General features: G+C 55.5%; 4 protein-coding genes across 13 annotated transcripts in view; 2 read left to right on the forward strand and 2 right to left on the reverse strand.

Annotated features, from left to right (window-relative positions):
* RANBP3 (RAN binding protein 3) overlaps positions 1–1,489 on the forward strand; it is a 59,876-nt gene extending 58,387 nt beyond the window's left edge. For 2 of the 7 annotated variants that reach the window (XM_054717470.1, XM_054717469.1), the window contains exon 18: positions 2–1,488. In XM_054717470.1, coding sequence (XP_054573445.1) covers positions 2–45 — 44 coding nt within the window. In that variant the 3' untranslated portion in view covers positions 46–1,488. Of the gene's footprint in view, position 1 lies in introns of all 7 variants that reach the window. The other 5 variants (XM_028159145.2, XM_054717471.1, XM_054717472.1 and 2 more) reach the window with 5 other exon arrangements.
* CAPS (calcyphosine) lies at positions 1,458–6,791 on the reverse strand. Of its 4 annotated transcripts, none has more exons than XM_054717477.1 (5): positions 6,743–6,791; positions 2,891–2,997; positions 2,639–2,816; positions 2,240–2,446; positions 1,458–2,161 (listed from the first exon to the last, which is right to left on the reverse strand). In XM_054717477.1, exons 2-5 carry the CDS (start codon positions 2,971–2,973, stop codon positions 2,060–2,062), a joined length of 570 nt encoding a protein of 189 aa, XP_054573452.1. In that variant the 5' UTR covers positions 2,974–2,997; positions 6,743–6,791; the 3' UTR covers positions 1,458–2,059. The 4 variants fall into 4 exon arrangements, with proteins under 4 accessions (XP_054573452.1, XP_008148789.2, XP_054573451.1 ...); XM_008150567.3 differs by lacking the exon at positions 6,743–6,791 and adding an exon at positions 3,074–4,099; XM_054717476.1 differs by having other exon boundaries at positions 1,458–2,446.
* VMAC (vimentin type intermediate filament associated coiled-coil protein) lies at positions 4,730–9,343 on the reverse strand. The gene is made up of 2 exons (XM_008150570.3): positions 8,614–9,343; positions 4,730–6,972 (listed from the first exon to the last, which is right to left on the reverse strand). The coding sequence occupies exons 1-2, from the start codon at positions 8,802–8,804 to the stop codon at positions 6,654–6,656; spliced, it is 510 nt and encodes a 169-aa protein (XP_008148792.1). The 5' UTR covers positions 8,805–9,343; the 3' UTR covers positions 4,730–6,653.
* A 498-nt stretch (positions 9,344–9,841) lies between these two features.
* Positions 9,842–15,918, forward strand: NDUFA11 (NADH:ubiquinone oxidoreductase subunit A11). Its single transcript, XM_028159165.2, has 4 exons — positions 9,842–10,015; positions 13,935–14,027; positions 14,156–14,278; positions 15,734–15,918. Exons 1-4 carry the CDS (start codon positions 9,922–9,924, stop codon positions 15,844–15,846), a joined length of 423 nt encoding a protein of 140 aa, XP_028014966.1. The 5' UTR covers positions 9,842–9,921; the 3' UTR covers positions 15,847–15,918.
* Positions 15,919–17,003: the final 1,085 nt, after the last annotated feature.

Raw genomic sequence — 17,003 nt, forward strand, 5'->3', positions numbered from 1 at the left:
GGCGCTGACAACGAAGGGGACGGGCAGACAGCTGGGAGCACATAGCGCCGGGAGCTGGCCACCCGGGAGCCTGCTGCTTTGTCCGTCTGTCCACCCACCCGCCCGCCCCTCTCCGGCTGCGTCGAGGTGCGGGGCCCCGGGAACCACACTCCCCGCCGGGTTGGCCACAGTCCGGATCCGCAAGGCCCGTTCAGAAGCAGACTTGGGAACTGCTTGAATGTGGTTTGGGACATGAGACCTCATCATATTGATGAGCAAAACAAAAAGAACATTTCTTCCCTCCCTCCTTTGAATTGAAATGGCACATTAAGACTTGTCACGGCTTCTCACTGGGACTGGGATGCCTGGTTTCTTCACCCCTCATGCCGCCGCCATACCCGTGGGTTCCTGCCAACTGCCCAGGCTACCACAAGTTAAACACTGGCCCTGCTGGATACTCTGCTACTATCTTCATCTCCCCTTCCCCACCTTCTGATTTGGGGTGTATGTTTTTAGGTTTCTTTCCCCAAGGCTTTGTTTTTTGTTTCTTAGATTAAGATGCTCCTGTGTGTTGAGCAGGCACAGCTCCAACGTCCTCATTCTCCCTATGGTCATGGCTTGTGTGTTGGGGCCTTACTGGGGAGCTTGGGGTGCTCTGAAGGCTCCCACTTGTTCCCCACCTGGGGCTCCTCAAAGCTATGAAGGAATGTTGAGGGGTAGGCCTCACAACTAGAGAGAGCTTATCTAGAAAAGGGGCACTGGATCTAGGAGGTTCTTAGATCCCCTCTCACCCATTCCCGTTGCCTAGAGGGTGATATCTTGGTGTGGAGGCCTGGCCCTATTGGATGAGGTGCCTTCCAGAGTGGGGACTTGACAGTGAGGCCACTGCTTCCCACAGTAGCTGACAAAGAGGGGGATGTGCATAGCGCCCCTCCCCTCTTGCTTACCCCCATCATATGGGTCACCCATCATCAGACATTTCTACTGTTGGCCATTCCTTGCCCAGCCCTGGATGTCACCGCCCCCAAGACCATCCAGGGCCAGGGGCCTCCATAACAGGCAGATGGGGTCCCTAGCAGGGCCCCTGAGGAGTGGCAGGGGACTGGTTCCAGACTACAGGCTGCTGTCCCAACACTTGCAGCACACACGGGAGCGGGTGCTGTGCCCACCCCAGAGAAGGCCAAGACCCCAGCTGGGCACCGCTCCCCTTGCAAAGAAGGTCCCTGTTCACAGGGCCCCAGGGGATTTTAGAAGAAATTATCCAGCCCACTCATAGGGAGGGAGAAGGCCTGGTCTCCATAGCTGTGCCACCCACACCTTGGGTTGACTGTTCGCAGCCTGAGCCTGAGCCTGAGCCATGGGAAGACACCAAAGCCCTTCCCTCACCACCCCTCCTCCCACCCCCAGCAGATCTGGCTACATTTCTCTGCTTTACGCCTTAGCCAACTAGTGACAAGTAAAACCAGATAATGCCCATGTGTTTTGGAACATTTATGTAAGATTGTCATATGAAATGTATTTGGGAACTACATTAAAACTTTTAACTAAAGCCCTGGCCTCCCGTGTGCCCCAGGGGCCTCAGGAAGCCCGAGGGCCTGGCCAGGAATGACCTCTGCCTCCCAAGGTAAGGCTCCTCCAGCAGCCTGGCCTGCCTGCTGCCCTGGGCCCCTGCCCCACACTCTAGAAAAGGGTCATTGGATTTCAGTGCAGAGCCTAGCTTCACAGAGAGCCATTTGCTTCCCTCCCCACACCCATATCACATCCAGGGGCCTCCTGGCTTCCCAGGAACCATGAGGGTGGGGCAGGGTGGGAATTCTAACAGAGTCAAGGATTAACTGAGCAGAACGGGGTGAGGGGTGGGGTGGGCATCTCCAGTGGCCTCATGGGGGGGGAAGGGGAGGGCTTTGTCCCACTTGGGCCTGTTGGCTAAGCAAGGGCCTCAGACCTGGTCCAACCAGTTCTGCAGCCTTAATCCTCCTGCTCCCCTCCAGCCCCCACCCCTGGGGCTGCCCAGCTGGAAGCTCAGAGGGTGCCATGGTGGGGTCCTATGCTACAGTGGTGCCAGCTGAGTGCATGCTGCTCACAGTCGCCAGGCACTGGTCATCATGGCCACAAACTCCTCATCCGTGTCCATGGAGGCGCTCACACCACTGTAGTAGTCCTGGAATTCAGCCAGGGTGACCTGGGGGCAGACAGGCTCTAAGTAGGGATGGAAATCTAGGGCAGGAGGAGCTGGGGAGACCCCATAGGCGTCACCTACCTGCCCGTCCTTCTCAGAGGAATCAAAGTTGTCCAGGAAGCGGCGGAGCACCTCCTCCTCAGTCCACTCCCCACTTTGCACCTTGGGGTGGGCGTGGCAGCTATACACCCCCCGAAGGTCATCCACGGTCACCACACCATCTCCACTGCGGTCCAGCTTGGAGAATGCAGCTGCAATGACCGCCTCCCGGGCCTGGGACATGGGGGGCTGAAAGGGAGAGTGATGACTAAGAGACCCCAACCCCTCCAGGCATAGAGTGCAGAGTGCAGGGGATCCCTGAGTCTCTTAGTGATGAATTCCTGGGTGTCTGCTGACACAGGTAACCCCACTGAGAGCTCAGCACACCTTCCCCCCGCCAGACAGGTGGGTGAAGGGACTTGCCCCGTCAGCCAGCCTTACACGGAGTGCCCTCAGGAACTCCTCCAGGTCCAGCGTCCCGCTGCCGTCACGGTCCCATCGCCTGCACACACCCTCTGCCTCAGCCATGTCCAGCGCCAGCCCCAGCTCAGCCAAGCCCTGCTGAAGCTCCCTCGCATCCAGGGATCGGCTCCTGTCGCGGTCCAGGCGGCGGAAAAACCTAGGGGCAAGGGTCGCAGTTGGAGAGTGATCCCTGGGGCCAAGTGGTCAGGAACGGGTGAGGGGACAGCTCACCTGGCTAGGCCCTGGATGCCAGAGGCCCCTCGGGACAGGCACTGTCCCCGGAGCCTCTCCACAGTGGCGTCCACCGTATCCATGTTAGGTTCAGCCTCTCTGGGCAGCTGGATGAGACAGAGGTCAAGTGGGTTTCCTGCTCGGCTGGCCAGGCTACAAGCTGGGCGCCCCCTACTCACTCACCTGGCCTTGTCTGTCCTGGAGTCCTCAGATGGCCACTCCACTGGCTCCTGCCTGGTTTGTCCTGTGTTGGCAGTGTGTTCTGCCTGGTAGGATTGTTGCTAAGGGACAGTGGCTCTGGAGACTGGGAGGGGCCCCAGCTGTAACCCTGACTGTGCCGAATGGCAGGACCAGGAGGGACAGCAGTGCTGTCATTGGCAGCCCCATCCACCCATTGTGCTGCTCACTCCCTACCCTGCAGTGCTCAGGCCTGGGATAGAGCCAGGCCCAGACCAGGGTGGGAGGTGGGAGTCTTTCTGACCACAATGAGGGGCAGGCCACAGGCCTGCAAGGACTATGTCCTAGATGGAGAGAGGCTCAAGGCCCAATTCCTATGTGACCTGAGGCAGAGCCCCTCTCCTCCCTGGACTATATTGACCCCTATCCCTTTTCACAGGGCAGCAGCCAAAGCTGCTGAGGGATTTGAGTTTAAAAGGGCTGATGGTGGCCCAACCCATGTCCAATGGGAGGTCCTGAGACCAGTGCTAGCTGAGCCAGGACACAGCAGAGTTAAGTTGGCCAAAGCAGTTCCTGGTAGTTACTAAGGGGCCAGTCATGGTGTTTTTGTTGTATGGGTCTTTTGGTGGTTGGTTTTCAGTTCTCAGACATCACTTGGTGGGCTTGCTCATGGACAAGCTGGTGAGCCAGGAGGCTGCGGTACCAAATAGAGAAAAGTGGTCCTGACCTGACATAATCCAAGAGAAACCAAGGCCACCATCACAGGTCTTCAATCCAGATTTTGGACATCGTTGCCAACAGAGCATGACACCAACCAGCAGGATCCAAAAGGACGTTGGGACTCCCAAGGACTTAAAATGTGGGCCCTTGCCCTGGCTGGTGTGGCTCTCTGGTTAGTCAGCCCACAAAACGAAGGGTCATGGGTTCAATTACCTGGCCAGGGCACATGCCTGGGTTGCAGGTTCCATCCTGGCCCCAGTTGGGGCATGTGCAGGAGGCAACCAATCAATGTATCTCTCACATAGATGTTTCTTTCCCCCTCCCTCCCTTCCACTCTTAAAAAAAAATTTTTTTTTCAATGGAAAAAATATCCTCAAAGATGGGATTAACAAAAAAAAGTGGGCCCCCCCCTTTGGGGACCTCCAGGCCTTGCACTCAGCACTATGGTGTGTGGTCAGGAATTCCTGACCCAGCGCTACAATTCAAGCCCCAGCTGATGTCACAGTCAGCTCAGTGGCTTGCTGCAGTCCAGCATTCTTTGGGCAAAGAAATACTGCATTGTGTTTTTGAATGTGTTGCATCAGTTTTTTTCCCTATGGAAAATGTAAAATCTAACCACAATTAGTGTAGCTCTGTTTGACATCTGCAAGAGAATCAGAATTTCAACAATAACTTCCAAAAATGGGTAGGGGTCCAGGCCCTCCTGACCCAGAGGCCTTTTCATTTCACCTTCAGTCTCTCCCAACTGAGAATGGGGCAGCCTGTGTCCATAGGTGGCTGCAAACAAAGATTAGACACAGTTGTGTGTGTAAAGTGCCTGTGGTACAAGCTCCTGTGACTGAAACAAGCCCTCACCCAGCAGGGCCCCACCCTAGACCAGGAACCACACAGTGGCCACCTCTCCAGCGCCCCACACCTGGAAAAAATGAGGAAGGACCAGGCTGACAAATCACCCTATTTATTCTTGAGCTCACACAGGCCCCAGCCTGCCTTCCCTCATACAAACAAGCCCCCCTTTCTCATTCATCCAGAGGAGAAAATGGGGATATTGTTATATACTGAGGGGTCAGTGTTAGATGCCAGGCAGACAACAGGCACCATCCTGAGGACGGGATGGGCGCCAACCTTTCTAGCGGGAATAGGCCCTGCCCCACAGCAGTTCCCGGTATGACAATTTCCTGAGTAAGGAGGTGGGAAACAGCTCAGGCTGGGCTGAGGAGAGCACAAGGTTCCCTGGTTTGATAAGCAACACTCCCTGAATGGCTCTGGCCAAGAGCGCAGTGTAGAAAAAGGAGTTAAAAAATAGATTCTCTAGGGACTATAAAATAGGAACCAGCTGCTCACTACAAAAGCTAGACTGGAGGGGTTTTATCTGAAGTGCTGGGGACCCCCAACTCCCTTCAGGGCCCACAGACCCATCCTGTTCCTACAGGACTATCGGCGTAGAACAAAAGCTCTGCCTTCATGCAGCTTACACTCTGGTGGTAAGAGCTTCTATAACAAAAAAATAGCCCTGGCAGGCTTGGCTCAGTGGATAAGAGGCTCAGCCTTCGGACTGAAGGGTCTGGGTTCGATTCCAGTCAAGGGCACATGTCCAGGTTTCTGGCTCGATCGCTAGTAGGGGGTGTGCAAGAGGCAACCGATCAATGATTCTCTCATCATTGATGTTTCTATCTCCCTCCCTCTTCCTCTCTGAAATCAATAAAAATATATATTTTAAAGGAAAAAGAAATGCAATGGTAGTGGCAGGGGTGGGGAGGAATTACTTCAGGTAGTCAGAGAAGGCCTTTCTGAGGAGAAATTTGAGCAAAAACCCGAGTGATAAGGAACCCATCATGTGACGCCTGGGAAGAGCATTCTAGGCAGAGGGAGCAGCCAGTGTAAAGGCCTTGAGGCAGCACATTATCAAGAAAAGGTTAAGGGAGGCCTGAGTTTTCCAGGACAGCACAGCCGGGCTGCCAGCATCTCACGTGCCCTACACACACTGCCTTGAGTTAAAGGTTGAGGGAAGGACAGAGTTAGGGGGGAAATGTCTAGGATTTGTCTTCAAAATAATCCAAAACAGCATGAAGCTTGAAGCTCTTAATTCTAGTCTGGGGGCCATGTGGCTCGACTAGAGCCTTGTCCCATGCACCAAAAAGCTGCAGGCTTAATTCCCCTCAGCACATACCTAGGTTGTGGGTTCCATCCCCAGTCAGGGTGCGTACTGGAAAACCGATTGATGTTTTTCTCTCTCATCAATATTTTGCTGTCTCCCTCTCTAGAACATCAATAGGTATGTCCTTGGGTTGGGAAATAATAAAAATAATTCTGGTTTGGGATGGAGTAAGAAAAAGCTCTATCCTGGGATAAAGGATGCTTCAGAATGAAAGAAAATCTGGACGGGGAAAGGGGGAGAAGAAACAATCTAATAATCTGGAACTTGATGCCATCTGCCTCCACCAGAGAGAGGTCTCAAACTCATGCTTTGGGGCCCAGACATCTGGCCCTAAGAGAAGTGAAGGAACTAATTAAAAAATTCACACTGTGGCTAAAGAGACTATTATGGGTTCAGTTCCAGGCAGGCATGGCCAAATCTAAAGCCAGAAATCCAGATTTTTGTGTGTAAATGTTGCCAATTTTTCAACAAGGGTAATTGGAAAAAAAAAAGTTTTGTTTTTTAAAAAGATTTGGACTAAACATTTCATTTGCCTGCAGGCTGACCATTTGACTTTTTAGCAGGTCTGATGCTTGGAAAGTATTATGGCTCTGCCATGGGGTTCCCCCTGAGACACGGTGACACTCCCACCCTTGAGTACCCCCACAGCAGTGGAAAAAGTCCCCACAGGCACCCTCTGTCTCCATTCTGGTATCTGTGCTCTGGGGCTCACACAGTGGTCCCAAACACTGCTGGCTGGAGGTGGTCCCTGTCCCCTTCCTCCTCAGTGCTGTTGGCAAGGAGCAAACTGGGCGCACCAGAGAGTGGGTGGCCAGGGTCACTGGCTGGTAGGGGACCCAGGCGCTCGGCCTCAGCAAGGGCTGCCAGCAGCCCAGCCAGGGGTGGTCGCTGGCGGCATATGTCCTGCAGCAGCTCGGCCCGGGGCTGCAGCTGCCTGATGAGCTTGTCCCTCTGGTGCACGGCCGCCTGCAGGCTGTGGACAGTGGCCTCGGAGGTCAGCAGCTGCTCCTGCAGAGCGGCGATCTCGCTGGCAGGAAGACAGAACTCGGTAGTAACAGTACTGAAGGACCAGAGATGCTCCTGTCTCTTCTGATCTCAGGCTCCCCATCATCAGTATAAAGGCCATATTCCTCACCACTGCCTCATGGCCTCCCCTTAAGGACTGAACGGTTATGTCCTTCCCGAGTTCATAAGTTGAATCCCTACATCCCAGTATGATATTTGAAGGTGGGGGCCTTTGGAAGCTAAGGTTAGATGAGGTCATGACGGTGGGATCCTCATGATGGGATTAGTGCTCTTATAAGGAGAGACACCAGGCAGCTCTCTCCCTCTCCTCGGTGAGGACACAATGAGATGACCAGGAAGACAGTCCTCACCAGGAACTGAATTTGCCAGTACTTTGATCTTGGACTTCACAGTCTCCAGAACAGTGATAAATGTCTACTGTTTAAGCCACCCAGCTGAACAGACTCATGTCTCCTCCTAGCTCTTCCTGCGGTTCCCTCTTTCCCTACATCTTTTCCTATTTGTTGTTCAGCTTAGTTGGCTCCTCCTCCAGGAAGCATTCCCTCTGGATCCCCTCAGAACCATGTGTGCACCTCCTTCACAACCTCTCATCACCCCATGTTGTAACTGCCTAGTGATGTGTCTGCCTAAGGGCAGAGCTGTGTAGATGTGCCCTAGTACCCAGCACAGTGTCTGGCACATAGTAGGTGAATTAGTAAAGTTGAATTAATCCAGCTCTGAATTGTTTCTCACCTGGGCTCCAGTATCTCCCCCTGGGCACTTGTCTCATCCCTTTCAATTCTCGGGTGCTAGAGGGACTCTTCAATAACTTCTGATGGTCCTAGCTGGTTTGGCTCAGTGGATAGGGTGTGGGCATGTGGACTGAATGGTCCCGGGGTTCAATTCTGGTTAAGGGCTCATGCCCTGGTTGTGGGCTTGACCCCCAGTAGGAGGCATGCAGGAGGCAGCCAATCAATGCTTCTCTCTCGTCGTAGATGTTTCTCTCTCCCCCTCTCTGAAATCAATAAAAATTTGATTAAAAAATATTGATTATATATTTTTAAAAACTTCTGGTAGCTGTAGGTGGTTTGGCTCAGTGGATAGAGCATTGTCCCACGGACTAACAGGTCCTGGGTTCGATTCCAGTCAAGGTCAAGGGCATATATCTTAGTTGCAGGCTGGAGCCCCAACCCTCATTTGGGCACCTGCGAGAGGAAACCAATTGATATGTCTCTCACACTGATGTTCCTCTCTGTCTCTCCCCCTTCCCTTCCACTCTCTAAAAATAAATGGGAAAATATCCTCGGGTGCAGATTAGCAAAAACAAAACAAAACAAAATATAAATTTCTGATAGATCACATCCTCTTCTGTTCAAGAACCTGCCATGGCTCCCAAAACCTACTCAAAGAAGTCGGTGGACTCTACACCATTCAGTACCAGCTGATTTTACTTTGTGGGGAAACTTAAAAAATCCACACACTTGTGTGACAAATCTTTACATGCTGATGACTAATTCAAATTCTTTGGTGTTTCTTTTTCAACCCCTCCGGTAGTACAGCCTCCAGTGAATGAATTCGGTTCCCCTGCCAGCGCTCCCTTTCCAATCTCGGCTCCGCCTCCGCCCACCTCCTAGAAGTTCACCTGGCGGGCCCCGGGCCTCACCGGTCCTTGGCGCGGCCCAGTTCGTCCAGGGCAGCGCGCAGCTGCTCGTCGTGGTGGGCCAGGCGCTCGGCCTGGGAGCGCACCGTGCGCTCCGCCGCGTCCAGCCGCGCCTCCAGCTCCGCGGCGCGCCGGTGTACGGCCACCAGGTGCGCGTTCGCCTCGCGGATCTGTAGGGGCGGCGGCGCGGACATGGCCCCGGTGGCGGTCCAGGCCTGGCCACGCCCCTGGGCCGCCTGAAACCCGTGCTACCGCCGTGGACCACGCCCCAAAGGCCCACTCAGGACCACGGGGCGATTGGCCGCAGCCGACTGGGTAGTGCCCTCCTCAAGCCCAAACACCCTGATTGGTTCCGGAACCTCAGAACTCCGCCCCTGGCCCGGGCCCGTTCTCCGGCGGCACGGCCCATTCAGGCTCTGGCAACGCCATTGGTTACTCTGCTCAGGAGGTAACACCAGGATTGGTCCGGATCCGCGACCGAACCGGTCAGACCACGTTCCGGGAATCGGTTGCGCTTCTCTCAGAGCCACTTGATTGGGCACGTCCACGCCCCTTAGGCAATCGTACAGCTCCGGATTGGTCACGTCCCCCACAGGTTCTGTCTCTGGTCCTTGCCACGTCCCCAAGCGTAATGCGTACTTCACCCGGCACTGATCTCGGACCAGCCGCAAGCTGGGCACAGAACACGTCCTTCTAAGATCTTAGTACGAGGGTTAGTCCCTTTCCCCTCAAGCCCCGCTCTGGATCCTGGCCACGCCCCCAAATAGTCGCACGCGGTTCAGATTCCTACTTGGGGACGGGCCTCAGTGCGTGACCACGCCCCTAGGCAGATTCTAACGCAGCAAGTGGCCACATTTTCGCTATGTCCCGCCCCATAATTACCTCTCGCTCTAGTCAAACTCAGTCCCGTCCCGCCCGCGCCCTAATCTGTGCGTGGCGATTTGCCTAGCACCTATTATAGTCCAGCCCCAATGGCAGGTCCCACCTCCGGGAGTCAGACCATGCCTAACCTAGGGCCTTCTGAGCTAGAAATAGCGAGATCTGACCTCACTGATCCTGGTTGGCCTCCCTTTTCCCCTCCAGAAATCTGCCGGGGGAGCACCAGCTCTTCCTTTACGGCTGTCTCGAACTCGGCGCGTGCGCGCAGCCCGTGGCCGTGGCCGCGGCACTCAATAAAGTTGCATGCTTGTTGCGAGCCTGTCCGCCAGGGGTGCTGCGCGCGCCTCCCCGGAAGTCTCGCGATAGCGAGCGGAGGCTGCCCTTGGCCCTGGGTATTGCCGGCTGTGGAGTGCGGGGCTCGGGGTCGCAGCCATGGAGCGGCTTATTCGGCGGTACTGGGACATCCCTGACGGCACTGAGTGTCACCGCAAGGCCTACGCCAGCACTAGTATCACTGGTGCCGTTGGTGAGCACCGACTGGCCGGGCCCCGAGGGCGGAGGGTGCAGGGAGGTCACAGGGTCACTGGGGGCTATCCGAGGGTGGCCTGGGGGACTGTGGATCTCGCGGGGTGGCAGATGGTTTTCCTCAGCGTGTCTGGGGATACCCTGTACGAGAGAGACTTTGTGGGGTGTCGAACTAATTCAGAGGGCGCAGGGAGGCCGTAGGGTCAGCGGGAGCTGTCCAAGGGGGTCACATCAGGGCTGGGAGTGTCGCGGGGTAGTACGTCATCCTCGACGGGGTGCCTGGGGCGGTCATGGGGAACTCGTGAGAGAGACGTGTGTGTTTTTTTTGGGCGGGGGGGGTCTAGCAGGATTGGAGGGCTCCAGGAGGTTGTGGTACATGTTACAGGCTGGTTACTGGGCTTGTCAGAAGTGATCCCTGGGTTCTGGGGTTTGGGGGTTATTGTTGAAGTGACACGGGCTCTTTGGAAGACGTGGAGTGAGACAGGGCCATTATCGAGGTCAAAGGAGCCAGAAGATAATGAGACTTTCTAACGGGGTAATGTTGAGATTATTGGGGGGGGGCGGGGTTATGGGTTATTATTGGGATGTCTGAGTGGGGTACAGAAGATTTGAGAAAGGATTCAGAACAGTTGTGTGGTTAGGGACATCTGAAGTTTTATTGGGGCCACCAGAGGGATCCTAGGAGTGCCGAGGAGATCATCGGTGAAGTGAGTCAGGGAAAGCCTTGGGGTGTGAGGGGACCCACAGCACTGGCATTCCCCTGCAGAGGAGACCCCCGAGTCTCACCCCTTCTGGTCCCCTTTTATTCTAGTCTCCCTGAGAAGTAGATTTGGTGGTTTTGGCCACCTTTTGTACCTCCAGCTCCTGAAACAGAGCACGGCAGAAGTTGAGTCAACACTGGGAGGCATTTGCATTAGGGTAGACCTAATAATCCCGATCATTATCTGCATATTTAGTAAGACCATTATCTCCATTTCTCAGAGGTGGAAACTGAAGGTTGAAGAGGTGTATTAACTGCCCCGGGGTCTTTTGAAGCCAGGCTGCAAATCCAGGTCTGCTGATCTTCTGGGGGTGCCTGGGGCAACGAATGTGTGAACTGGGTGGTCAACAGAAAAGGCTGAAGAGGGGGTCCCAGGGGGTGGGTTATATGGAGTCTACTTGAATGGCAAGTTATTGGGACAGTTTAGGGCATGTGGTGGGATCTCTATGGGAGCCCTGGAGGGCTCCTCAGTGTGGGATCAGCTCACTGTAGGAGTTCTCTCGTGCATTCTTATGGGGAGATGCTGTCACTGATGAATGCCTGGAAGGTCCTGATTGTGTCTCAGGAAATTAAAGCCCAGGAGGGTGGGGCTTTCTGGGAGAAGATTGGGAGAAGTGATGCTTTAGGGCAGTGATTTTCAACCTTTTTCATCTCATGGCACACATAAACTAATTAGTAAAATTCTGCAGCATAACAAAAAATATATTTTTGCCTATCTGACAAAAAAAAGGTATAATTTTCATTCATTGACACCAGATGGCTATTGCTGTGTTGGCTGTTGTCGTTTTATTTCTTTGACAATCTAAGGGAAAAGAGCTCAGTGCCCCTGATTAAGTTGTCAGGTATTGCATATTTTAGAAATTCTTTCAGCACACTAGTGTGCCATGGTGCACCGGTTGAAAATCTGAAAATCGCTGCTGTAGGGGATTTTGAAACCGAGAAAGACATTAATGCTGGTGTTTGTGAGTGGGAGTGTACATGTGTGCTCTCACCATTGAACTTGACTTCTGGATCCTCCCTCACCTACCCACTCCCTCATTCCCTACCTCCCCTCAGCCCTCACAAGAGCACTGGTTTCATGTTTCGCTTCCCTGAGCTGGTGAGCCCCTGGAGGAAGCCCTATGGTCAGCAGAGCCCAGCACCTTGTAGACACACCATAACTTTGTGAAGGAAAGAAGGAAGACAGTAACTGTGAGTGAATGAATCAGGGCACATAGTGATTATGTGAGTGAATGAATTTTTGAATGATGGTTGTGGATACAGTAACTATTTGTGAGTGAATAAATGAACCAGGGTCCTGAGTAACTGAATGAATGGATGGATGTGGGTGCATAGTAACTGAGTGAATGAATGAATGAATGAATGATGGCACACAGTAGCTGTAAATTAATGAAAGAACAAATGTGCACTGTGTCTGGAGGCCACTATGGCAGGCTGAGGGGATGGAAAGGTGTGAGTCAGAGAACCTTGTGTGCTGGGGGTTGCAGCATCTGAGGAGTTGAGCAAGCTCCTGGAGAGGTGGGCTGTGTCAGGCCACCATGCTGGATGATTGCTTGGGGAGAGTTGGGGTGGAACAGTCTTGACCCTGGGACAATCAGGGGGCTCTCAGGTCACTTGCTTACAGTTCAAGGACTTCTAAGGGCATGTAGGATGGTAGGGGCACTCTGTGTATCCATCGCGGCCAGGACCACAGGCATATGGGATGGGGTTGATAAGGTGCCCCCCAGGGCTCACTGCATGACTGGGTTTGGGGACATCACTGAATCTTGTAAGTGGTTCCCCTTCAGGGCATCCTAAGATCCTTATTCCTGTGATCAAGACTCACAGGTCCCAGACAGGACTGGGAGGCCCCGCCAATTAAGTCTTTAAAAGGGACCCCAGCAGCTTCAGTGAGCTGCATTCAAGCCCAGGCTAGGTGGGGGGTACTGCTCAGCCTAGAGGTCCCGTGGGTGGGTCCTGAGAAGCAGGTGAAGCCTACTGCCCAGGGCTGCCGTGGGGGGTAGACCGGGACCCCAGGGTCAGAATCATCCGCTTGCAGTCTGCTCTGCTTAATGACCTCAGGCAAGTCACTCTGCCTCTCTGACGCCCCTCCCCTGCCATGAAGCAACAGATAGAAGGGTCCTGAGCCCCATGGGTCCTGAGGAGGGTAAGTGCAGCCGTGGCTGTGCCTGCCACCCAGCAGGTGACAATTCTCTTTTGTCTGGAATGAAATGGGCTTGCCTCGAGATGTCCCTGATGTAGGCAACACTGGGGGTCTGTAGGGAGAGGAGGGGTGCATTGTTGCCCTGAGCAGGGTCAGCTGGAGGATGGGGAACCCCGTGTTGGGCTGTTCTGGTGACAGGCAGCCAGCCAGGTGGGCCCTCGTCTGCCCCAGCCTTACCCCAAACCCACATACCAGCCCAGATCAGTGGCCACTCAGAATTCTTCACCTGGGTCCTTGCCACCCACCTGGCACTCCGCAGCAGACCCAGCCCCCACTCGGGTCCCTCATGCATCAAAGGCCAAGGTCAGGGGCAGGGTGGTCAGGCCGACAGCAGAGATGGAAAAGCTGATGGCAGTGGCGAGGCCAAGTGGATATGGGCATCCACCCAGCCAGCCAGGTGTGAGGGACAGGCCCAGGCCGGAGCTGCCAGTGGGGAGGGGGACCTGGGTGGCAACAAGGAAGCATTGGCAGCCCCAGGAGCCAAGCCTCTGCCAAGGAGGATTAGGCCATGGAGCCCCGGGTCCCACAGGAGAATAGAGCCCTTGATGGGAGAGGAACCCAGGTGCCAGGGGCTCTGGGAGTGCTGCTGTGGCGGCTGTGCCTGCGCTCAAGGCTAGGGAGTAGCTGGCTGTTGAGGCCCTGGGCCTGTCCTCCTGTCCTCTGTGTACTGGGCTGGTGCCCTGCGGTGGGCCCATGACGGTGACGGGGACCCGGGCAGGCCTTCTGCAGGCTTGATTGGGCCTTAGTGGGGAGGTCTGGGGGCTGAAGGCAGGATGAGAGCCCAGGCTTTGCAGCAGCAGACCTGGGTTCCCACCCCAGCTGAGATACCTTGGGGGGCACAGTGGGGACCAAGGGAGAAAAGGTTTATCAGGTGAGAGAGGGGCCTGCTCCCCAGCCAGGGCCACTCCTCAGTGCAGAGGCCCAAGTCTGAGCCACCTTACCCCTCTCATCCTGCAGGCCTGATCACCTCCGCCTACAGCGTCGCACTCAAGCCCCCTGACTCCTTCCTGGAGGGAGTGGCCAGGACAGGACGGTACACATTTACTGCAGGTGAGCAAATGGTGTGTGTTGGGGGGGGCGGGGATCTTACTTCTCGGTATCCTCTCTGGCACTGGCCTGGCAATCCTGCCCCTACAGGCCCCTGACTCAGTACCCACCCCCTCCTATCTGCCCCACAGCTGCCATTGGTGCCGTATTTGGCATTACCTCCTGCGTCAGTGCCCAGGTCCGACAGAAGCCCGACGACCCCCTGAACTACTTCTTTGGAGGCTGCGCTGGAGGCCTGACCCTGGGAGCACGCAGTGAGTGAGCTCCCCAACCCTGCCCTCCACTGAGCCTCCTTCCTCTGCGTTCCATCCCTGACCAGGGACCCGGCAGGGCCGGCTGTGTAGGACACAGAGGAGGGGGCAGTTGCCATGTAAGCTCCCAGTGCCCAGTCACCAGCCAGTTCAACAATAGTAACACCTGCTGCTGCTTAAGCACCTGCTGTATCCCCACCTCACCAATGCTTCCCTCCTCCCTTTCTCCCCCTCGCTCATTCTGCTGCAGCCGTACGAGCCTCCTCCATGTTCCTCCAACACGCCAGGCACCGTCCTGCCCCAGGGCCTTTGCATAGGCTATTCTCTGCTTGCATGTCCTTCCTCCAGGTGTCAGCATAGCTCTCTCTCTCACCAACTTCTCTGTGTATGATCTCAGGCCCCCACTACCCTCACTCCATATTTCCCTCCTTTGTTGCGCTTTGTCAGAGAATTTGAGGTCACTGCCTGTTTCCGCCACCAGCCTATAAGCACGAAGAAGGTGGTGCTGGTTCCTGTACTACCACCCCCACTTTCCAGATGTAATGACTAAGGTTCAGGGAGGCAGCTGAGGTGGCCTGTGGTCACCTGGGATCCAGCAGAGCATGCCTCCCTGGTGGAAGGGGTCTGGCCCAAGCCAGCCTGGCATGGTGGAGCCCCCTGAACAGAGCAGACGATGCTCTTTCCGCCTCCCACAGCCCCAGATGCCACACGAAGATAAACTGCCCTGGCCCAGCAGGCTGGGAGTGTCAGTGGAAGGTGCCAGCCGGGCAGAGAAGGAGGGCACTGCAGAGGGGGAAGCCCACACTATCCTGCTTTTGCCTTTATTTAAAATATATATATATTTGTATTAATTTCAAAGGAAGGGAGAGGGAGAGAGAGAAACATCAATGATGAGAGAGAATCATTGGTCAGCGGCCTCCTGCACACTCCCTACTGGGACTGAGCCCACAACCCAGGCATGTGCCCTGACCAGGAATCGAGCTATGACTTCCTGGTTCATAGGTTGACTCTCAAGCACTGAGCCACCTGGGCTGGGCCTGCCTTTGCTTTGAGACCTTGGGTGAGGTCTGGGTTTGGCATGCGCCCCCAAGCCTGTGAAGGGGTGTGAGCCCCACCCAGAGCAAGCAGAACGCCATCCTTGGCGGCAGCTTTCTGGCCATCAGTTGTAATCTGCTCCTTGGTTCACAAACCATGGGGTAGACAGGGGGCCTGGTACCAGTACTCAGCACAGGCTGGGAGTCCCCAGTGTGGCATCTGCCCAGCAACCCCTACCCTTCCTCCCCTCCCATCTTGACAGCTTGTATTCCTGCCTCTCTCTCAGCCTCAGTTTTCACACACACCTTCAAAGTCAGAGGGTTAAGTAACTTAATCCCTCAAGGGAGGAGTTCCTGCCGGGGGGCCGGGGGGAGGCATGGGCAAGCCCCACAGTCCCTGACGCCACCCTCTTCACCCTCGCAGCTCACAGCTATGGGATCGGCGCTGCAGCCTGCGTGTACATGGGCATAGCGGCCTCCCTGGTCAAGATGGGCAAGCTGGAGGGCTGGGAGTTGTTCGCAGAGCCCAAGGTGTGAGTCCCACCACCTCCCTCAACCTTGAGCAGGTGGAAATGCCCCTAAAATTAAATTTGATGTATATTTGTGTGTGTGTGTGTGTATGTGTGTCTTCCTTTTCTCCTCCCCTGCTCTCTGGGGTGAGAGTGACAGGCCAGCGCCAGCTAGGGAGACTCAGGGTGGATTTGGAAGGAACCGAGGATGGGAGCAGGAGATTAGGCACCTGGATTTGTTCCCCACTGAGCCAGAGGCACCAGCTGGCCTTGAAGCAGGGAGCGGGTGTCGGGGGACAGGAACCTGTGAGTGGGAGCTGGGACAGCCGCCCACAGCCCTTCCTGCTGCTCCCCTGCAGGTCACAGACCATCCTCTGTCTGGGCCTCCCCCCAAAGCCAACAGCATGCGGAAAACACACCCACGGCCCACGCACAGCCCGACTCCAAATTCCTGGGCATTGGAGCAGAGAGCCCCAGATGGCCTGCCCCAGAGCCTTGTCCCCATCTGACAGGTGGGTGACAGGCCACTGAGAGCCTGCAGGGCAGGGGCCCCTGGCAGCAACAAGAGGAGAGACTTGAGATCCTCACCGGCCGCCTCCTGTCAGGCACAGTGATTTAGGCAGCCCCAGAACACTGGCCGCCTCGGTCCCAGACTTTCTGCAGAACTGGCTCAGTGCTTCCTGGCAGCCGGAGAGGAAGGCCTGGCTTGCTCCAGCACGCTGAGATGGGTCATAAATTAGGGCCCTCCAGTCCCCCCTGGGAGCAGGGTTGTGCCCTGGCGGGGTAGCAGGAGCAGGCCAGGCTGGTTGCAGCCCTCATGCACCCTCCTCACTGGGGCCCTCCCTATCCCTCCTTTCTCACGTCCACCCCCAGGGCCTAGACATGGTTGAAAGCCAAACTTGGAGCCTTGCTTTCCTCTTCTGTCCAGCCCAGGTAATAACTCAGCCGGGTGTTGATCGGCTAAAATTAAACCTCTGCAGAGCACAGTCCGGGCACTGCTGCTGTCAGCCACTGGCCTGTCACTGCTCATTTTTTATTGCCCCAGTATAGCCACTCCAGGTCTCTTCTGGCCCTGCCCGCCCGCCCCTCCAGCCTCCCCACCCCCCATGATGAGGGACCCCTGCCAAGAACGCCCTCCCTGGAGTGGGCACCAGCATCCTGAGCCTGGACTTGGGTTCCCTGAGA

Source organism: Eptesicus fuscus, chromosome 6, assembly GCF_027574615.1.
Source record: "Eptesicus fuscus isolate TK198812 chromosome 6, DD_ASM_mEF_20220401, whole genome shotgun sequence".
Classification (NCBI taxonomy): domain Eukaryota; kingdom Metazoa; phylum Chordata; class Mammalia; order Chiroptera; family Vespertilionidae; genus Eptesicus; species Eptesicus fuscus.